This window comes from Neovison vison, chromosome 8, assembly GCF_020171115.1.
Source record: "Neovison vison isolate M4711 chromosome 8, ASM_NN_V1, whole genome shotgun sequence".
NCBI lineage: Eukaryota > Metazoa > Chordata > Mammalia > Carnivora > Mustelidae > Neogale > Neogale vison.
Genome location: NC_058098.1, coordinates 108,610,153 through 108,633,540, shown reverse-complemented (window position 1 = coordinate 108,633,540; position 23,388 = coordinate 108,610,153). Strand labels below are relative to the sequence as shown.

At 43.8% G+C, this 23,388-nt stretch overlaps 1 protein-coding gene across 7 annotated transcripts in view; it reads left to right on the top strand.

Moving 5' to 3' along the window:
* Nucleotides 1-23,388, top strand: part of ACOXL (acyl-CoA oxidase like) — a 349,357-nt gene that overhangs the window by 36,226 nt on the left and 289,743 nt on the right. For 6 of the 7 annotated variants that reach the window (XM_044261633.1, XM_044261634.1, XM_044261631.1 and 3 more), the window contains 4 exons: nucleotides 2,322-2,418; nucleotides 13,172-13,255; nucleotides 21,992-22,078; nucleotides 22,395-22,493. In XM_044261633.1, the coding sequence (XP_044117568.1) occupies nucleotides 2,322-2,418; nucleotides 13,172-13,255; nucleotides 21,992-22,078; nucleotides 22,395-22,493 (367 nt within the window). The remainder of the gene's footprint in view (nucleotides 1-2,321; nucleotides 2,419-13,171; nucleotides 13,256-21,991; nucleotides 22,079-22,394; nucleotides 22,494-23,388) is intronic. The other variant, XM_044261636.1, reaches the window with a different exon arrangement.

Genomic DNA, 23,388 nt, shown 5'->3' with positions numbered 1-23,388 from the left:
TATTCGTCCCTTTTCACAACACAAAATCTTTTCCCTTTCCTGCTGCCACAGAGATAGACTGCTTCTTTCAAACACAGCCTGTCCATGTGGCTTTGCATGTTGCCCTGACCCTGAACCTAGCTCAGGGGCCAGCGAGCCTTCTTACCTGCTTTTACCTTCTTACCTGCCTTTCCTGTCTTGCTGTTCCAGATCAGAACTGCAAGCTTTACCTCTCCATGTGTACAGCTTAAATTTAGAAAGTGAACTTTTACCTGCATTTTTTGAGAGTTGCCACCAATTGGCCCTTGTGTTGTGTGTGATCTTTTGTTCTGGTTCTTCTTGCCACTTCTTCCTGACTAAAGCCTGCATCAACTCAGACAAGTTTTACTTCTATGTTAGTATCTGGAGACTTTTCCTGACTTCTAGTTTCATTGACAATGGAATGTTTATTTATTCATTTTTAAAAGATTTATTTATTTATTTATTTATTTGAGAGAGAGGGAGAAGCAGATTCCCTGCTGAGCAGGGAGCCTGACACAGGGCTTGATCCCAAGGACCCTAGGATCATGACCTGAGTCAAAAGCAAATTTTTAATGACTGAGTCACCCAGGCACCCTAGAATGTTTATTTTCTGTTCTCCTTAGGAAAACACTGATTTTTATGCCGTAATGCTTATACTGAATTCTGCACTAGTTGCTCTGAGATCAGGTCTACCAGATGACTCTAAATAAATAAATAAATAAATAAATAAATAAATAAAACAAAAACTGAGATTCTTCTGTTGGGGGGTTTCTGTGTCCATTCTTTTTTGCGGGTGGGGATGGATTTCTTTTTTTTTTTTTTTAATATTCCTGGATGAATGGTCAGTCTTCTTGGATTTTTTTATTACCTGACAACTGAATGGACCAGAGAAAGCCAAGATGATTGAATTGGTTCTTGTTCCGTCTGGGGCAATTGACCTGCAGGTTATTTAGGAAAAATGTTTAAATGTGAGACACTGTGCTGGTCCTGAGGGGCTACACGGTTCAAGACTTGGACCCTACACCCATGCAGTTCTTTTTCTTGTTGGGAATGAACTTTGCATAATGATAGTATGTGTGGTTGGCATGCTTTTTGGGACATACCTGAGAACACGGTCTCTAGGATCTAGTTATGAGACTACAGGAAACAAAGAAATTTATGTTCAATCACCATTTAATGGGATGTACTGTGGCCAGACCCTTGTGTTGGTGCTGAGACTATAAATATGAATCCAACACACTACTAGCCCTTGAGAAGGAGGAGGGGTGAAGAAGAGTATGAATGGAGGCTAATATTCTTGAACACTTACTATACATATACAAGCACCGGGATAAGCATTTGAGGAGACAATCCTCAGTCATGTGCAATTATCATTCCCGCCTTACAGATGAGAGGACGGAGGTACTGGGAGGCCAGGTCACTTGATGCTGGCCACACAATTAGTGACAGAGCCAGGAGTCAAGCCTGAGTGAGGTTTCTTCCAGGCTCAGGCTCTGCTTGCATTTAAGCATTTTAAGTGGCAGAGTGGAAACCCCCTTCTATGTCAGTTTAAGTTCATTGAGAAGCAGACAGGAAGATGGGACTAGATGAGCAAATGACTTATGGATGGGGGTGGAACATGCAAATCTGTGAAGGATGATGGGAGGGAGCTGGAGAAGGTGGGAGAAACTTCCAAATGTGTGTAGGCAGGTCTGACTCTGTAATGAGAGAGCAGAAAGGGGACAGTGAGGTTACAAGAAAGCCTCAGTGGGCCATTTTTTGGGGGGGGTCTCCTGGCACAAGTTGCCTACTGGACAGTAATGGCCCTAATCTAGAAGCTTGCCCTACTCAATCACCAGCTGAGAGCAGCCCAAGAGCAAAGTCACCTGGGGTGAGTGCCACAGTTAAATCCAAGGTGTGGCACCTGGAGGTTACTGGTGGGTTCTCTGGAAGGAAACTCTAGGCAACATTCCTTGTGGCCGCTACAGTCCACCCCTTGTACCACACAGGTCACTCCTTCTCTCCCATCCCCCCAAATGCTACTCATCAGTTTGATCTCAGAAACATGAAAATCTTGCTCTTGCAGAGGGGATGTTGGAGTTTTATTTTAAGGTCACCCTGTGAGGAAATCCTTCCTTCTTTCCTTCCATTTGACGCTGCTATATTGAACACAGGGTCTGTGTTACACAGTAGACCTTCTTCGACACACAGTATCAAATGAGATGTAAAGAGACCTAGCAAAGCTGTCTGTTTCTTATCTCATCAGACACCTTGGTCCAAAGGCCTTACTCAGGGTCTTCAAATCAATGTTTTAACATCCATTTTGTATTTGTTCTTCACAGGTATGATTTAAATCTGGATGAAATAAGAGCTTTGACGTTTCAGAGAGTGAAGTTTGTCATGGGTCTACCTGTGTTAAAACGTGCGATTCAGGACCAGGTAAGTTTCATTGTTACTTTGCTGTGATGTATGTATGAGTGTGAGAGAGAGAGAAAGAAAAAGATTTTATTTCTGTTTTGTTTGCTTTTGTGACTTGTGGAAGCCATTTATTTTGTCCCAGAGAAAATTGCCATCAGTATGGGGGAATGCCTTCTTCAGCCCCCTTTTTTGCCCCACTCTCTGATAACCTAATTGATCTTCTTCCCTTAGCCCATAGGTGTATTCGTGTCTCCCAAGATCATAGGCTAGGGGGTAGGGGAATCAGCAGAAGTAATGATATATATGTTCACAAAACACATATAATTTGGGGCATAAAATTCAAATATCTTAGAAAGGTAATGAACTGATTTTATAAGCTTTTAAAGCATTTAGATGTGTCCAAAATATAGGGGTCTTTTTTGTCTAAACACTGCTATTCTAAACTCAGTTAAATTATTTTAGTCAAATTTAGCCTAATTAAAAAGAAGGAAGGAAAGAAAGAGTATGTGATTAGAGAACTCCTTTGTGGATATGAACATTAGGAGCTATTTATTTTAGGCAAGTTTAAATCAATCTCCATTTCATTCAGCTTCATGGCTTCCTTAAACTGAACACGTTACATTCAACACAATGAAACAGAACAGAATTCCTGGTGAGAGCCCTAGGAGAGTGTCTTGAACTGGGGAGAAGCTTCAGCTTGTGGATGGCTGAGAGGTGGAGCCTGGCCCTCTTCCTGACCACCATAGTCTGTGGAGGGGGAGTCTGAGGACTGAAGGGGTCAGGGTCTTCCCCATTCAGGGGGCCACTGAAGACTTAGTTCTCTGTGCAATGTAGATCAGAGCCATGGCCTGAGGTCCCTGTTTGAGAATAGATCCCTACCCTGTCACACCCTGCCTCCCCCCACCTTATGGTTGGCTGTACCGAGGAGGCAAGGACAGAACTCAGCATCTTCTTGTCAAAAGGCAGAGCTCTGGCCCCTTCTTTTGAAGTACTGTGGCTACCTCCAAGGTAACAAAAGGCACACTTACTGGAGAGGAAGGAAGCAAAACAACCACATCATGCAGGGAAGGGTGCTTGCAAAGCCTGAAGAATCGTTTCATACCAAGCAGTTTGACAAGTGGATTTCAAGCTAGTAAACTATCTCTCAGTGGAACATTTAGAGCTGTGAATACAACCAAGAAAGAAAACCCGCAAAAAACCCCAACCCTCTTTGGTTTCAGACACTTTATGAATCTGGCCTCCGTACATCTGTCCTGGGGCTGGTTGGAAGGTGAAGTTTTGACACGTGGTCAGTCTTCTCGTCTCTTAATCAGTCCAATATGTCCATGATTTAACTTAGTGTTAATATTCAAGACCCAGATGAGAGTTGATCCTTTAACGAAGTTTACTAATTGCTGCTTATCACACTGAGTCTGAAGGATTAGCCTGTGTAATCTTGCTCCTGATGAAGCTGTTGGTCCCTGGATCCAATTAGCTTCCCATTTTTGTGCCTCCCTTTGTGGTCTTAGGCAGTTCGGACGACCCCGTCCTGGATGATTGAGTATAGTCCCTGCAAGCAGCCGCAGGACCGGCCCTAGACAATCCCTCCAATTCATTTCTGTGAGTTACTTCAGGCTCTTTGGCCCTTCTCTCTGCGTGAGCTCACAAAAGCCAATGAGCCTGAAGAAAATTAAATGAGTTGGTCATCAGGGCGACAGGCTCATCTCTTCGGGTGGAGGTCCTGAAACTCGGCAGCACATCTGTGTTTGAAGGCTCTCAAATTCCACTCTGTAAACAGCTGGAGGAACTGTCCACATCCAGTAATTCTAGAAGAAGTGTTACATGATTCATTCTGCCTCTTAATAAAAATATTGAGTCATGGCCGGACTGCCTGTTCAGAGAGCGTTCCAGGTCTTTCCATCCTTCCCTGGCCCCCATTTCGTGTTGCTGTTAGCTTTTGTGGATGATCCGATGAACTCCAAGGCAGAAGGCCGAGTGTAATGTGTAATGATGATGTTCTCGAGGACAAATGAGGAGTGAGCCTCATTCGTTCCAGGTCTCCATGGACAGTCCACGGGCCAAGAATAAGCCATTAAAATATTTCCACTCTGCATTTTCCCCTCTGCCATCTGCAATAGATTTGAGATGTTCTAATAATTTCAAAAGGAAAAAACAATATCTGAATCTGACTACAGAGTATACACACACGTGTGTGCGTGCACACACATTGAACAACATCATTGTACCTCCCAGACATTTCCTGCACCTGTTTCCAGTGATATCACATTCGTGCCCTTCAGCCAACCGTCCTCTCCTTTCCCAGTGGAAATCCTGCATGGTGGAAGTCACGGACTCCCTGCATTTCCAGAGATGGGGAGATGGAGGACCAGGTGGGAGATCGTCCTCTGTGGCAGTGTTGAGACTGCAGCCGACAGGCTGACACCCTTGCATCCAAATCACCATAACCAGTAATAGCAGCTCAGACTCACAGAGTACATATCCTATGCCAGTCACAGCTCTGAGAACTTTAGATGCATGATCTCATTTAATATCCACAACATCCAGAATGGTATTCCGATTTTACAGATGAGTAAATTGAAGACCAGCAATTGGCCCGAGGCTATACACCTAGTAAGTTGTGTATATAACTAGTGGAACACAGATTTAAACCCAGCTGGTCCTTCTTTCTGAGTCCACTTCCATTTGGTGGTTCTTGCCCCTGGCTACACACTGGAGTTGCCTGGAGAACTTTCCAAACTCCTGCTGTCCGAGCTTTGGCTCAGGCCAATGAAATCAACATTTAAATTTCCCAGGTGATCCAGTGTGTGTCCTGTCCTGGCTTGAGTACTGCTCTCCACCATCCTTCCTTTCTGGTACTCTGTACCATCTACCCCAAATTGTTCCCATTCAGCATTTGGTCTCTGGCAATCATGGTTCAGGGCTGACTTGTAGGAATGCTCTATCCCAACATTTCTTTTCCCCAGGAGGAAGACAGTTGGGATCAGGCTGTTCCTGGCCAACAGGAGTAAGGAGTGGGGGTAGATATTTGAATAATGAAGCATCCATTCTATGACCTTCCACCCCCCATCATGTTCTCTCTCACTCTGAACTCTGATGGTCCTCATCCCCATGATCCACAGTGGTGCTGGGCATGGAAGCATTGTTATCTGAACTAGTGGTTCTCAAAGTATGGTCTGAGGACACCTGGAGGTACCCAAGATCCATTCAGGTACTACCTGAAAAGTAGGTGTCCAACTTTGTGTGCATGACACCAGATTTTTACCATAAACTTCAACCAAAACAGCCTATGGCAACAGATGGAGTGCAGAAGCAGATGTGAGAGTCTAACCGTCCTTCATTAAGCCAGACGCTACAATAATTTGTAAAAATGTAAAACAATGGCATTCTTCTCACTGATTGATTTTTGGTTTGGAAATTATGGTTATATTTCACAAGAATTATGTTATTTATATGTAACGGATATAGTATTGTTATTTTTAATGTGAAACTTTTAAAATTCTCAGTTTTAATTACGGTGTGGTAAATTATGGACATAGCCTGCATAAACAAAACTCTCTGGAATCTTCGATAATTCTGAAGAATGTAAAGGGGTCCAGAGACCATAACATTTGAGAACCACTGATCTGAATCATCTACTGTTTTCTCAGGAAGTCCATTCTCAGATCAGCTTGAAGGGGAACTGGCAGGAGCCTTTATTTGTTATACTATGGCTTTATGTGGCTTTCCATTTATGTTATATTTATTATACCATAATTATATATTTCAATCAGAATTTTAGTCTCAGTTTGGGATGGTTTTTGTTTTTGTATTTAAAGAAATACCAGGTGGGTACTCTTACCGAAATTGGAATAAGACTCTGAGGTCAACTCACCTTAGAAGGTATTTGGGAGGGGTGCCTGGGTGGCTCAGTCAGTTAAGTGTCTACCTTCGGCTCAGGTCATGATCCCAGGGTCCTGGGATCGAGTCCTGTATCAGGCTCCCTGCTCAGTGGGGAGTCTGTTTCTCCCTTTCCCGTGCCTGCTGTTCCCGCTTCTTGTGCTCTCTTTTTCTCTGATAAATAAATAAATAAGAAGGCATTCGGGAATAAGGAGAATGGTTATATTCCTAATTAGACTCTAAAAAAAAAGGAACAGCCTTTCCCGGGAAACTACATGGAAGCCACGGGTATGTTGTGCAGAATGAGCTCAGTAGAGAATGTGCCAAGAAGGTGAGGATGTCTCCTCTGCCACTAGCCCCGTTTTACTCGAGCTCATCTCACCCAGGCCTGCTCTGCTGCTCTCACAAACCAGTGCCAGCCCTGATTGGTCCTGCAGACCATGACCATAACCATAACCATAACCATAACCTCCCCTGCCCCATCCCAGTACTGGTTCCCAACCTACTTTGAGCTCTTGGCTCTAACACCCTAGCCTTGGCTCTGCCCTTGGCCCTCTGGCTTCTGTTTGTACAGGAACCCAGGCTTTTCCTAGCGGGCTGTGACAGGCTACCCCTGGCTCTCAGTCTTATATGCTGCCTTTGGCAAGAGTCCCTGTCCCAGCTCCAGCTCTACAGACTTGGACCCTGGCCACTTGGCCAGCACTCTGGCCAGGCCAGCTCTGGCCACAAGGGATGCTGTGGAGGATTGGAGCAGAGATGACAGGACAGAGTGGCCTGTTTACAGAAGTCCCTCTGTGTAGATTGGCAACTGAACTGATTTATCATCTATGATGGCCGCAGGAATTATTTGAAAGAGTATGCCAGGGAGTGAGTCGGGATCCACGCAGGGATGGACTCTGGGGTACCCGGAATCCTGGTGTTCTTTGTTTACTGCACTGTAAACAATTTGGCTTAATGAAAACTTCTTATTTTGAGGTTATTATTCTTACAGTGAAATATTAGGTTAAAAATAACCATAATTATTACTTACTATAATTTGCTAAGTTCCTTTTATGTGCCAGGTGAGACAATTCATTCATTTTACAACCATTTATCAAACACCTACAATGAGCCAGGCATTGGTCAAGAGGCAGTGAATAAAGTAGGCAAACATACCTGTTTTTATGGAGTTTATATAGTAGTTTTGGATGAGGCAGACAATGAAATAATGAACAAGTAAATTTATGGTACATCAGATGGTTGTTGATGCTGCCAATAAAAATCAATCATAGTGAGTAATAAAATGACTGAAAACACTTAAAAAATCAAACATGGTAAATTGGAAAAGAAGTAAAACTGTCTCTCTTCACCGATAACATGATCTTATTGTAGAAAACCCTTCAATGTTAAAATTAGTGTAAAATAATGCACTTTCCATTAACCTAAAGGTAAGCTCATGCATTAAGGTGCTCATCAGTATGATACATTGATCATTACATGTTGTCAATACTGATAAATTATGTGATTATGCTAGTAATCAAAAAAATTTCCAAAGCAGCTAGGAATTTGGTAGGAAGCATGAGCTCCCAAGAGAAGAGGTATTAAATTTAAGGCAAGAATTTGGAAAATCCCAAACTGTCAGAATACTACACTGATGTTGTGAAGGGAGAAAAATATCCTTAGATAGAGCCATGGGAATGTCACCTTTCATTGTTCCTGATATTGGACTTTCCTGGAATGGTCAAGGCCCCTGGGGCGACCAGAAGTATAATAGCTACATCTAATCTTTGTTACAGACTTCTCCCAGCACTCTGCTCAGGTGTCCTACTATGTGGCCCCAGCAGAGGATCAGCAGAGAATAAGGAAACACCAGAGAGTAAGAAAAGATGGTGTGGAGGCCATGGTTAGAAGTTTGGATTTTCTTGCAAAATTAACTGGAGTCTTTGGAGAATTTTCATTATGGAGGGGTGGGGTTGTGGGAGAAGGAGAGGGGAAGCACAGCATGATGCTTATTTTTAAAATATTATCATGCCTTGATCGAAATTTACAAATTGATTCAACAAAACATATATGGAAATGCAAAATTCCTGACATTGTTAAAGCAGTTCTGAAAAAGGATGTATTTGGAGGACTTTCACTGCTTGATTTCAAGACTTACTATAAAGCTACTCAAGTTTGGCATAAGGACAGACAAATAGATGATTGGGACATTATGGAGAGTCCTGAAATAAACCCATACATATATGATCAATTGATTTTTTAACAATGTTGCCAAGGTGACTCAGTGGGGAAAAAAAGTCTTTTCAATGAATGGTTCTAGAACAAGTAGATAAATATATAGAAAAAAAATTAACCTTGATCCCTATCTCATAATACATGCAAAAATAATCTGAGATGTATTATGTACATAAACATAAGTTCTAAAATTACAAAGTTTGTAGAAGAACAAAGGAGAATGTCCTTCTGACTCTAGGATGGGCAGAGGTTTTTTAGAGAGGACCCCCCCAAAATGCTAAACATATCAAAGAAAAAAACTGATAAATTGGTCTTTATCAAAATCAAAAACTGTTTTTCATCAAAAGACATCATTAAAAGAATAAAAAGGCAATCCATAAACTAGGAAAAAGTATTGGCAATGTATTTATCTGAAAAAAACTGTGTTGACATATGAAGGATTTGTACCCAGAATATATAAAGAATTCCTAGAGCTTAGAGATAAAAGGACAAACAACCCAATCTAAAAAATGGGCAGAAGACCTGAACAGACACTTCATAGACATATGTAACTGGCTAATAAGTGTAGACAGATGTGCTCAGGATCTTTAATCATCTGACGGGTGCATATTTAAACCATAATGTGATGACATTACACTTCTCCAGAATAGCTAAAAATGGAAAAGATGCATAGGGCTGACAAGGATGCAGAGAAACCAGAAGTCTCCCATGTTGTCGATAGCAGTGTAAAATGGTATAGCCACTTGAAAAACTGTTTGGTGGTTCCTTACAATATTAAACACAAACCTACCCTTTAACCCAGCAGTTGCACCCCTGGGAATTTACTGGAGAGAAATGGGAACACACGTCCACAAAAAAACTTTTACATGAATGTATATATCAGCTTTACTCCTAATAACCCCAGACTGGAAAGAAAACAAATGTTCAGTAAGAGATTGGACAAACTGTGGAATATTCATAGATGGAAAACTACTGAGTCATGAGGAAGAACTACTGACACACAAATCCACACAGATGCCTTATTTACATGAGAAAAGGCAGATGCAAAAACCTACATTCTGTGTGATTCAGTTTATGTAAATTAAAGAACAGGCGAAGTTAATGGATGATGATAATACGAGAACAGAGGTTGCCTGTAGGGGTGGGGACTCTGAAAAGGGGCTTGAGGGCACTTTCTAGGGGGAGACAGGAATGTTCTATAATCTTAATTGGAGTGATGTTTACACGGGTAGGTAATTGATCAGAACTCATGTGCTCAAGCTCTGTGCATTTCACTCTATGTAAGTTTCAGCATAATAATAATAATAATAATAAAAAGATCATAGTGCTTGATGTTTGGGGCAGAGTAGAAGCAGGGAAGCCAGCAGGGAGACTGTTATAATAGTACAGGCACAAGATGGTGGTGGGAGATGTATTAAGGGGCTCAACTTGAGATCTCTTTTCAAGGGAGGGTCAAGGACTGGTTAGCTCAGTAGGCAAGAGTCTTAGTTAGGCTGGCCCGAGATGACTGGGTCCCTGAAGCACATTTACTTACTTTATTTATATATTTTACTCTGTCCCTTTTCTTTCTAAAATAATTCAGGATTCATTATAACAAAGGACATGTATTCAGTAAGACTGAGAAAACATAACCAAAATAGAAAATTGAAACCAGAAGGTAGAAGAAGCAAGTATGCCAGTTTGGGAACTGATAATAAAAAACTAAGATCAGGAAACTCTTTCCATCCAGTACCCTTGGCTGGGACTGCAGACAGGTTACAAAGGGGGTGGTGAGGGTCTTTTAATATCAGAGAAAAGACGGCTCAAGTGGTGCTGAGTCAAGATGATTTTAGTTGGAGAATATATGACTTGTGGAGACTCTCTGGGCTTATAAAACCAAAAACACACATTTTTGTAGAACTTGATTTGTAACAGAATATTGCATCACAAAGGTCTGATACATGGAGTGCTCTCTAATGAAACAGGGGGTGTATTTTAGGGAGAACTACCTTCCTTCTGTTTGAGATGATCTATTATGCAGAAATGTAAATAGCATGGGACGCAATTTAGGATAAAATAAAGCTTGAGAGTATTCTCCATACATTTATGGAATCATTATCATTTAGAATTAATGCAAACTAACATTCTGACATGCAAATTGAGTTTGGTTTGAATATATCAAGTCTAAACGAGGCAGCTATGGATATGTAGAAATACTGTAAAAATGTATGTCAAAAAATACGTTTTTTTTTAAGATTTTATTTATTTATTTGACAGAGATTACAAGTAGACAGAGGGGCAGGCAGAGAGAGAGAAAGGGAAGCAGGCTCTCTGCTGAGCAGAGAGCCCGATGTGGGGCTCGATCCCAGGATCCTGGGATCATGACCTGAGCTGAAGGCAGAGGCTTTAACCCACTAAGCCACCCAGGTGCCCCAAGAAACACATGTTGATTATTTATTGATCATTATCAGTACAGACAATTCATTATGTTGTCAGTTGAATGAGAGGGGAAACTTGTCAGTATTAGACATTCTTTAATTAAGAACAATTAATGAATCAGAAATGAAAAAATTGAAGAAAAGAGAGAATTTGTGTGGAGAAGGTATTAAAAATATATGCCAGTAAAGCAGTCCATCAAATTAAGCCTTGTCTTAGTTCTGGAACTTTCGCTTGACTTCTTAAAATAGAACATTCCAAATGAAGGCTTAAATCACCATCAGAGGATTAATGGCAAACTCATATTGGCATTGCCCATCAGATCTAATAGCAAAGATTGCTGACTTGGGCAGAGACTAGGGAAGGAAAATAATCATCATAAATAATTCATAATGCACTGAGATGGCTAAGTTTGTGGTTGATTCTTTAGCAAATGTGATTGAATTTATTTCAAACTGGTGAGTAAAAATGACCACAGTTGGACAGCATTAATGACAAAGGCATGCTCTTGCCTCAACCATATAAATGGAGGGAATGAAATATGAAGAAAACTGTGACCAGCTGGGGGTTCTGAGGGATTTACTTGCTCCTGGTGGTTTAGGTTTGGCCACAACAGAGCAGGTGGTTTAAGGTAATGAAGGGTTTGTTGTGGTGATGTAAGATGGGATGACTCTCAGGAAGTTCACTTGGACGCTGGGGTGTGTTGATGTCAAGTGCCCTCTGGGGATGATGCCAGTGGTAGGGGTGCACTGGCAATAAAGTCTGGGCCACCCAGGGTCCTGGGGCTTCTATAAGCTTCATAGTGAGGGGCGGGGGCAAGATGTCCGTATGAGGAATCTGAAGATCTTGTTTCTGGCCTTGCTTACTAGGTGATCCTGGTTGGACAAGTCTTTTGACCTCCCGAGTCTAGACTCTTCTGTTATATGGGGTCTGTTCTTCTTTTTTTGCTTCGCTTTTCATGGATGTTGCGAGGATCGACAGGATAAAGGATACATGGGCTCTCTAAAAATGTCTGCAAATAACTGCTACAGTTTTTTTTTTTTTTAATTATTTGCTGGTAACTAACTCTCTAGTGTGAGCTGAAGCAGGAGCCATGCAATAGTTCATGCTCAAGCTGAAGTTATTTTAAGAAATAATCAATACAAGATGCATTGGGTTGGAGCCACTATAAGAGTCATAAATCTTGACAGTGTGCTGTTTGATAAAATTAATAATGCTTGAAAGAAACATTGTAAAAACCTACAAAAGGGGAAAACCTAGTGCATTTGGGAGAAAGGGCTTAAGTCATTGTGGAAACTGAGAGTTACATTAGGAACGATGGTTACTGTCCTGATGCCAAGTGGGACAGTTTTCAGGCACAGGTCCACACAATTGCACATGCGTACACACACACACACACACACACACCCCACACTCACACACATACACGTACACAAGGGCAACAAACACCAGCTTTGTTGCGTGGGTCTCAGAAGAGACTGGAGAGTAAGGAAGACTAGCATTAATTCCAACAGCAGATAATTGCAATCTGTACACTCCAGGGCCTACCACCTTCTAAGGAAATGCTGCTTGCCTCTGAATTTTACAAATAAAATAACCTCATTTCTCGCTGGTGAAGCATATGCTCATGTTGCTTTGTGATTTGTGGCTGTTGCGTATGGTGACAGAGAGGAGGGCAGTGAAGGGATACCGGGACCTCATGGTGTTTAATATACCCAAGCCCCTAGATGATCTATGGTTGGAAAGGAAAGTGAAGAATACTGCTTTTCCTGCGTCCACATGATCCCAAACCTTCCAGATCCTCTGTCTTCTCACCAAGGTTGTAGCGGGAACCGGAGCCAGGTGTCCCCTGTTGGTGGGAGCTTTGGGCCACCCCAAGTGGAGACGTCGCAGACCTGCGTTGCTAGGCAGAACCATCGTTGCTAGGGAGAAGCCTGGAGGGCATCAGGCTCTGGGGACCCACCAGGGACAAACTTGTTTAAGGAAGCACAAGACCTGAGGGAGTCTGTCAGCAGCCTGACCTCTGTGGAGATAGAATTGATTCTTCTCCTAGGTGGTCAGAGACCGGAAGACCATGTTAAAATTGCCTGGATTAAAAGGTTTATTTCAGTAGGGTTGTGGGAGAATTTATAATCTCAAGAAGGTTTTTATTGCGGTGAATCTTTATTATAAAAGTTACTTGCGTTTGTTATAAAGATGTTAAATTAAAATGTTAACTTAATTTTAAAACCTTAAGGAAACCTTGACATTGGGTCTGTCATGTTTGCAGGCAGAGAAAACAAAGAATTTTGTCAGTCGAAGCCTGGTCATAGGAGAAGTCCTCTCCATAGCAGACATGGCCACAGGAGTAAAGGTGAGAGGCTCTGGGGAACCTGTCCTTCATGAGCTGCTACTTAGTTTTGAACAGCAAGGAGCACAAAGTAGAACCCCACAGGTATCCATCTGTTTACTGGAATAGATGTGTGTAAAATGGTACACCTGACAGCCCATGCCCCTGACTTCCTCTTTAACCATGATATTCAGCCATGTGCTTGTTTGTTCTTGGCTTTTGTGTGTGTGTGTGTAGTTGTACTGCACTGTCAAACAACTATTTTCATTTGTTTTATTTTTAGAAAAAGCCTCATAGTCATTCATGATTTATTTTCTTCTCTTAAATATGATCACTAAGGTCAGTCTGTGTTGGGTGCCTGGATGACTCAAGCAGTTAAGCATCTGCCTTCAGCTCACGTCATGATCCCAGAGTCCTGAGATTGAGTCCCACATCGGGCTCCCTACTCAGTGGGGAGCCTGCTTTTCTGCCCCTCCCCTGGCTCGTGCACTTTCTCTCTCTGTCTCACTCACTCTCTATCTCTCTCTAAGTAAATAAAATCTTTAAAAAAAAAAAAAAATCAGTCTGTATTGTGGCATGCCACAGCCTCTGTACTTGTTTTTTTTTTTTTAATTTTTAAATTTTGAGATAATAATGCTCACAGGAAGTTACAAGAATAGTACATAGGGTTATAGGAACTCTTCTCCCAGTATCCCTCTGCTGTAAACCAATGTAAAAGCAGGAAATCACTACTGCTACTGTACTGTTCTAGGACAATACTAGACTACAGGCCTTCTTCAGATTTCACTAGCTTGTACATACACCCCAGTGTGTGTGTGTGTGTGTGTGTTTCTATGAAGTTGGTGTGTGTGTGTGTGTTTCTATGAAGTTGGTGTGTGTGTGTGTGTGTGTGTGTAGTTCTATGCAGTTGGTCCCATATATGGATCCACGCGACCCCCATCACAATCAAGATGGAGAACTGTTTCATCTCCGCAAAGAAACTTACAGTGCTACCCATTTGCAGTTACACCCAGTCCCCACCCTGTTCCTGTTCTTTGGCCACCACTAATCTATTCTCTACAGTGTCACCATTTTGAGAATGATACATGGATGGAAGTTCATTCATTTTCTCATATTCTTTTGTGTGAATATGCGACAGCACCGGGACTTTTTAGCCTTCTCCATTTTTGCTGTTCATATGGGTGTAAAATGGCATGGCATCGTGGGCTCGCTTTGTGTGTCCCAGCTCACCAAGAATGGTGAACAGAATAGTTCTTAACAGGTGTGGTGGCCATGGTTCCTTAGGGTACCCTAAGTCCCCAGTGGAGGGCCATTTTTGTGCGGCTGCCTATGCTCTCCTTTCTCTCCCTGGACACCACTGTGCCTCAAAATAAGGCCCTGCATCTAAACATTCAGTCCTGATGCCCCCAAAGGGGAGAAATAACTAGAATATGAAGAGAGAATCATCAGACAGAAAAGCCATATCAATCGTTGGTGAGTCCAAAACAGCAGTTATTTTAGTTTTTGCATTGTAGACATTTAAAAATGGGTAGGGATTAACAACAAAAGACTGTGAGTTCATCGGTGGTAAAGGCACCCACCAGTAGGTCCTCTGGGGGAGACTGGCTTCCTTGTGATTTCACCCAGGCAAGGTCTCTTCCCTCCTAGTTGGGTTGGTTGTGGCTTCCAGACGGAAGAAATTCAGCTGAGATGCAACAAATAGATTCCCTTCTCAGAAGTACTAGAGGTCCCTGGTCTAGACTCATGATCCTCAGTTTGTGTTTTTTCCATATCGCTCTCTACCTCTTCCTTTTCAGCAAGCCTGTGGTGGGCTGTGACCATGCAGAAATCCCTGCAGGGTGTTCCAGTGTTCTAGGTGGGGAGCCCTCTCCTCAGCATCTTTAGGGTCTTGCACTGACCCTAGTGCCTAGAATTGCACAAGGAATGTTTGAATGAATAAGGGAGGAGCAGCTTGCGGTTTAAAGAAGACTTAAGAAACATTTCAACCACTGGCAGTGTGTGGACATTATTAAGATTCTGGTTCAAACAAACTTTAAAGAAAAATTATGTGTCAGTGGGGGAAACATTGAATATTTGGTGATACTAAAAATTATTCCATTTTTAGGTAGGGCAATGGTTTTAGGGTTACATTTTTAGAAAGTCTCATTATCTTTTATGGGTGTATGGGACGTATTAGGGATGAAATGACAGGATGTCTAGGATAAACTTGGGGTATAGAATGGGAAAGTGGATTGGGGGAAAAAGCAAAATGGACCATGAGCTGGTCAGTGTTGAGTTCATTATATTCTTGTATTTTGGTTGAAATTTTCCAAAATAAAAAGATTTTTTTTGAATTATGTTATATTAGTCACCATACAGGAGGACATCATTAGTTTTTGATGTAGTGTACCATGATTCATTATTTGTGTCTGAAATAAAAGCTCTCAAAAAAGTTTTTCTCCTGAGTATCCTAGAAGAAAATATGAATAGATATAGAGAAATAGGTCTTGGGGCGCCTGGGCAGTTCAGTCACAGGGCTGACTCTTGATTTTGGTTCAGGTTGTCAAGCTCAGGGTCATGGGATTGAGTCCTGTCTCAGGCTCTGTGCTCAGTAGGGATCTGCTAGAGATTCTTTCTCTCCCTTTCCCTCTCCCCCTGCTCCATGCTCTCTCTCTCAAATAAATCTTTTTTTAAAAAGAAGGAAAGAATTAAGGTCTTTAAAATTGCTTCTCTGATCATATCACTCTTCTGCTTTAAACTTCTCTTTATGCTTTAGAGAAGTCTTCCTATTTTTGAATATGGCCCATGTGTTCTTGTGTGGTTTGGCCCTACTCACTTCTCCAGATACCTTCTGTCTCACTTTGTCCTCCTCCCTAGGAGACTTGACATACTGGCCTTCTTTCATTCTTCTCATCCACCTTGGGGCCACTCTTGCCATCACCCTAGAATAGATTTTTTCCCCCCTCTTTCATCTGCCTGACACCTGCTCATTTTTCAAGTCCCAGCCCAAGTGTCCTCCCCACAGGCCTCCCTCAAGCCTACAGTTGAAATCCTATCCACTTGTCATCTGTCTTTGTACCTTTCAGTTGTCTGTCACAAGTATGTACCTACTTTGATCTTTTGTAATATTCCTGTGTCTAAGTGCTCTATGTCTCTTAGCACCACTAGAGGGCAAACCTCTTGAAGACTATCATCCTCTTGTATCAATACAAGAGAATTAAATGAATATAGAATCAAAACAGGTCTTACTAGAAAGGTTAAATGTAGAATTACTGTTTGACTCAGGAAATCCATTCCTAGGTATTTTCCCCCCAAAATGGAAAACAGGGACTCAAACAGATACTTGTGTGCCACTGTTCATTGCAGCATTATTCACAATAGCTAAAGGGTGGAAACAAACCAAGTGTGTGTCAACAGATGAATCGTTAAACAAAATACATATACATATGATGGAGTATCATCTAGCTATCAAAACAAATGACGTTTTGGTACATGTTACAACATGGATGAACTTTGAAAACATGACACTAAGTGAAATAAGCCAGACACAACAGGACAGATATTGTATGATGCTACTTACATGAAATTTCCCGAAGAGGCGAATTCATAGAGACAGAAAGCAGATGATGGGTTGCAAGAGGTTGGAGGAGCAGGAGGATGGGGAGGGGCGGCAGGGCACAGGGGTCCTGTTTAGGGGTGATGAAAGGTTTTGGAGATAGATAGTGGTGATGGTTGCACAACAGTACGAATCTCACTCATACCATTGAATTGTACTTAATAATGGCTAAAATGCAAACTTTATGTTAAATGCATTGTGCTGCAATAAAAAAAAAACTGAAAAATTTAACCCAAGTTATCATGAACGCTGTTTGCTTTCCCACACATCATTCATTTAGGAGGACTTGTTTATCTTGTGCTTGAATAGCCCAGACAGTTAGAGGAATGTGTGGATGGTCCTCCTGAGTCCAGCCCAGGGGGGGCCATGTCTACCTTTCTGTGGGCAGTGGAAGGAGATGTGGTGTGATCAGAACAGTTCCTGTGAGCCCTGGGTTGGTCAGGGCATCCCCAGACCTCACTGCCAGCCCACAGGGTTCTGGTAGCCTCTACCTACTTTCCTTCTACACCTGCACAGGAGCTTTCCTTTTATACCTGCACATGAGGAAGTGTTGGCAGTTCGTCTAAGTCATCTGTGCCCCACAGTCCTGGGCTCCTTTGCTCTCTCCCTCCACACCTGTGTTCTTCAAAAGCTCTGGGTGTCCCTGAGTGCTTTAGACAAACATAATTGGACTAACACAGCCAAGTGGTGACAGGACCAGGGTCTGTCTCTGAGAATGACTCATGATGAGGTTGGGGGTGGGGGGGGTGGGAAAGTGAGAGGTGCCAGGGAAAGATTTCCTTTACTAAGGGCTTTGAATCCCTGCTTTAGCTTGGGAGCCTGCCCAAGGTCTTCTACCAGACACGCTGATGCATTTTGGAAGGACTCTAGGACCCAAAGAAATGTGACATGCTTCCTTTTCTTCTTCCCCATGACTGTTCCCCTTTTTCTCTATCTGAACCACCCTATTATCTGTCTTAGTTTGCTTGGGCTGCCGTGAAAAAATACTATAGTTCATGTGGCTTAAATAACAGAAATTCATTTTCTCACAGTTCTGGAGGCTGGTGAGATCAAGGTCCAGCTGATGGAATACCTGGTGAGGACTCTCTTCCTATAGATGGTTGCCTTCTTGCTGTGTCTCCACACTGGGACTGGGCAGAGAGAGACAGAGAGAGCACTCTCTTGGTATCTCTTATAAGGGCACTAATCCCATCGTGAATGTTCCACGCATGACCTCATTTAAATTTAATTAGTTCCCAAAGACCCCATATCCTAACACCAACACACTGAGGGTTAAGGCTTCAGCATGTGCATTTTGGGGGGAACCAAATGCAGTCCATAGCACTATCCTTTCTGGGGCCAGCATTGTCTCAGAAACCAGCAGTGCTTCAGTGTGTTCCATTTGCTCTTGGAATGAAAAGAGAAAGGAGTCTGAATGCACTTGAAGATTCTTCAGGGGACCCACTGTTGGACTATGGTGTAGGAAGGGCCTGGCCCATCACAGCCATGGCAGACTTCCTGGAATACATGACAGACCTGCCTGGTACATGGTGGCATGGAGACAGTCAGAATGATGTGGGTTTATGTCCTGTCTCTAGGACTTCACAGTCAAACTTCATGCACAGTCCTTTTACATCTAAGCTCATAATGGGTGGCCTTTGTTTTCTCTTCTGTGAAGACAGTGCTGCTAATACCCATTCATGGGCTGTGGTCAGATTTAAGTTGATGATGCCTATGAGAAGCTATATGTTATGGCTGGCATGTAGCAGGAACTTGGTAAGTGGCTGGGATGCTACCCCCTAAGACGTGGCCCAGACCCGTTCCTGGCCATCTCCTAGGTAGTGGCTCAGTCAGTAGATTGAGGTGAAATTGACCTGCATTTCAGCTCCAGCGCCCAACTTTCCCGGCCATGGTGGGACATCTTTCTTGCTAGTCACCATTTGGAAGTTAAGAGGCCCCATCCTTGAACCTCTTCAGCCTGTCCTGTCAGCAGTTCCCAGTCCCCAAGTAGCTCTGACTGTGGCCTCCAGAGGCTACTGCCAGCTGTCATTGGGCATTTTGTGCTCATGACCTCATATACACGAGGTTGCTGCCCTTCCCGTCCTCCAGGCAAGTGAGAAAGGAAAGAAGGAGCTTTCCCAAACAACTAATGCAAGGTGCACATAGATTTAGAGATTTTGTGGTGTCCTTCCCTTTGTCTAATTTCCTTGCCACTGCATTCTTTGTTTTTTCTCAGAACAAATAGACTAGTCTGAGTCCTGTCTGTTGAGGTGGACTAGAGGCCAGGATGCCCACTGGGCAGCAAAGGCAGCAATGGACACAGTGCTCTCCGAGGAGGACACTTTGCCCTGCTCCCTTGTGATGGGTTAGTGCCCTTCTTCGGTCAGTTTCTGCCTCCCTGTCTTAGGGAATTCATCCCCCCACCCCCCTGGCTCCTCCGGCAATCAACCCCCCACCTAGCCCTCACTAAACCGTTAATGGGCCTTCATCCATCTGGAGCTCAGGCCCAAACTCAGGTGGCACCTAGAGTCCTCCCTTGCTTTCTTCTTCCAAATCCAACCTATCCGCTCTGTCTCCAGAATCTACCTTGAACGCCCCTGCTTCTCACCACCCTGGTCTGACCACTGCTCACTGGCTTACCTCAGTGGGTACTCAGGGGGCACCTCCCTCCTGCTGGCTGGGCTGGGGTCCATCCTCCTCACAGGAGGCCCGTGCTAAAAGCTTCTATCAGGCCAGACAATCATCTGCTTGGAACCTTCAGGTGCTGCCCCTGCATCGGCCCCATTGGATCAGATTCTCTTTCAGAGAATGTGACTTTGGCAACACACTGCCCAGCACTTGGGGGAAAATCCTCACATTTTAAGTGACTCTGTGGATTGGGGGGTCACACAGACACCACGTCTGTTAACTGCTGTGGTTTCTGCAAACCAACAAGTTTCATTCACCCACCCAGTGCTCCTACTGATGACATTTAGTGAACGGGAGTTTTCAAAATGTGGATAAAATATTCTCCCCACTCCCCTTTCTAATGAGGAGGAATGAATTTAAAATCTAGAAAAGGAATATATTTGTAAAGAATGCATTAGCCACCAGCTAGAGAGATTTGGGAGTGGACAATTCAACCTGTTTTAGTTTTAGAAAAATGCTTTTTTAAACTTGATTTCCAAAATGATTTATGGGGGGGGAAAAACCACGATTTGGATTGACTGCATCTTCCCCGGGCTGGAATTAGCAATGTGATCGGCAGGGTCATGAGGATTCCGAGGATTCTTTATGAGTCTCCAAATGAAAGCACTTCATATGTCAGAGGTGATAAATGAAATTCGTCTGTCATGATGTCAGAGTTATTGAAGTTGGTAAAGTGCCCTTTCAGATAGTTAGGGTCAGGCCAATCACATACGTGGAGTGTGGAACTAGTTCTTGCCAGAGGCTGGTGACAGTCTTGGGTGGGAGATCTTAAGATTCCATTCCTGCCATTTCCCTTCCTACAAGGTCTTCCTTGGGGTTACTGTGTCTACTCAAGCTCATTCAACTGTGATGACCCCAGGGAAAAAGGGTACTTATTGGCTGTTATAACTGAAGAGTCCAGAGTACTACAGGTGTGGATGTGGGGACCTGGTCTGTCCCATGTGTCTGCCTTGTCTCCTTCTCCCCACCTTGACCTCATGTGTTGGTTTCCTATACCAGCTCTCGTGATGGCGAGAACAGCCAGCAGCTCTACGCCTGCATGCTTCCAGATTCCACTGCAATGAGAAAGAGAGAGCGTCTTTTGCCTACTATCTCACCCATGTGTCCTAGAGGATGCTGTGGCTGGACCCACCCAGACCACGGGTCTATGCTGATGCCATCCATCCCCTATGGCCAGGATATTATTTATTGCAGATCGACCCATCCTGGGTCCTAGGCTCATCCTAGAGCTGAGGGTGAGGTCAACATCAGCCACAAACCACTTGGACTGACTGTGGGAGAGGAGGGCTCCCCAGAGGAAATCCGACACTGAGTGGCCGGGGCAGAGGAAGTCATGCTAGCCTGCAAACACAGCCAGTGTCTATACACTTGAACTCTTCTGTCTTTGTCATCAGTCCTCCACTCCCTTCAAATGGCTGCGCTCCAGCCACCCTTTCTTCTCATCTTCCTCCTCATCCTCTCCTTCTCCACTTCCTCCTTGCCAGCAACACTTTTCCAGGGTTTATAAAAGACCAGAGTCCTTGGCAGTTGATTGTCACTGAATTCTCGCTGCAACCTTATGAAGTGCTATGAGGCATTAAGCAGCTTGGCTTTGGACTCCAGCCCTGCTCACCATCTCGGAGCGCAGCCTTCGGGAGGTCACTCCTCTCACTGAACCTCAGTGTCCCTGTCTGTCAAGTAGGGGTGATGACGTGCTTTTCCCGGGGTGGTTGTGAGAATCAGTGGGCTTGTGTGTATGAAGCTCAGTGCTTAGAAGGGTAAGCACTGAGTAAGTGGGAGCACTCATCACTCACTGCATTTGTCAGATGTGGAGACTGAGGTTTGCCATTTGTCCAAGGTCCACCAGCCAGTGGGTAGCTGAGCTGGGCTTGGAGCCCAGGCTGTCTCATCACAGGCTGAGCACTTGCTCGTTATTGGATTTGCATTCCATTTTCCATCAACCTTCCAGTTTGCTGGCAGTTTCTCATGGTAGGGTTCACCTCTGCAGTCTGGGCTAGAGTCTGGGATCAGTGCATAAATACTTCGTTACACATCTTCTACACACCAGGCACTAAGCTAGCCCCTGAGCCTATAAGGCAGACTCAACGCTCCAAAGCGTCATTTGAGAGAAAAACAAAACTGGAGGTATCACGATTCCAGATTTCGAGTCATATTACAAAGCAGTAGGAATTCAAACTGTATGGTACTGGCATAAAAACAGGGATGTGGAGCAGTGGAATAGAACAGAAAACCCAGAAGTAAACCCACAATTAGGTGGTCAGTTCATCTTTGACAAAGGAGGAATGGATATCCAGTGGAAAAAAGACAGTCTCTTCAGCAAATGGTGTTGGGAGAGCTAGACAGTCACATGCAAAAGAATGAAACCGGACCACTTGTGGGGCTTTTGTAAAGCTGGACGAGCTGAACACATGCTCCTCGAACAGAGTTTGGCCAGGGCTTTATTCATCATTCAATTGTTGACTCTCGCTAACAACGGTCTATGTTGTCCTTGCTTTCAGTGTGGAATAATTTATTGGCTATTTGGTGGTGCAGTCAGGAACCTTGGAAGCCCAGGACATGTCACTAAGTGGCTTCAGCCCCTCCAGGTATGGCGTGTCTTCTTCCATGAAGAGCCTTAAAAATTCTTAGTAACTAGATGTGTGCGTGAGCGCATGTTTGCAGAGAAAGAAAGTAAGCCAGAGAATTAACATTAGCAAGAATCTTGTTCTGAATGAGAGTTTCTGGATTGTTTTTTAAAAGAACAGTCATGTTGTTGTCATAGTAGTTGCCCCCAGGCTCAACGCTTGTAAATATCTCCAACTCACCGCTCCCTCTCTCACCCACATCCTTGATGATCAGAGGTCTGCAGCTGGAGCGAGCATCTGACTAACTAATTCCCTTCTAATATCTGGTAAACTCCAGGAGCAGAAGTACACTGGGATGTTTGCAATGACCGAGAGGGGCCATGGGAGCAATGTGAGAGGGATCCAGACTGAAGCCACCTTTGACCTCTCAGCGCAGGTGAAGATTCTGCCCCTTGTTCTGCAGTTTGGGGTGGCGGGAAACCTGTTCAGAACCAGACTCTCCTTCTTCCCGAGGTCAACCTCACATCCTCCGTGTGGGCTCTCTGGCCAGAGGGGCTCAGATTTCAAACAATTGCCTAAGTGCTTTAGTGGAGGGGACACATGCTCAGCCTTCATGTGTCTCATATAAGCCAACACTTTTCAGCACCTACCATGTGCAGGCACTGCTTCACGCACTTTACGTGCTCTTGTTAATTGGACGTCTGGTGACACCCCTATGAGAACAGTATGGGCACCATTTTTTTTTTTTTTTAAAGATTTTATTTATTTATTTGACAGAGAGAGATCACAAGCAGGCAGAGAGGCAGGCAGAGAGAGAGGAGGAAACAGGCTCCCTGCTGAGCAGAGAGCCCGATGCGGGGCTCGATCCCAGGACCCTGAGATCATGACCCGAGCCGAAGGCAGCGGCTCAACCCACTGAGCCACCCAGGCGCCCCTGGGCACCATTTTGTCATCCTTCCCAATCACCGCAGGTAAATGGCTGGAGGAGAAGTTTTGTTTGCACTCCCCTTTGCACCGTGTGGCAGGAGGACACTGCGGGTGCTGATGTCTTACCAGGAACCAAGCCCTTGTTACTGGCACGAAGCAGTGTTTTTTGTTTTTTTCTAATTTTTTATTCATTTTTAAGTAATTTTTTAAAATTTATTTATTTGACAGCGAGAGATCACAAGTAGACAGAGAGGCAGGCAGAGAGAGGAGGGAAGCAGGCTCCCCGCTGAGCAGAGAGCCTGATGTGGGGCTCGATCCCAGGACCCTGGGATCATGACCTGAGCTGAAGGCAGAGGGTTTAACCTACTGAGCCACCCAGGTGCCCCACGAAGCAGTGTTTTTAA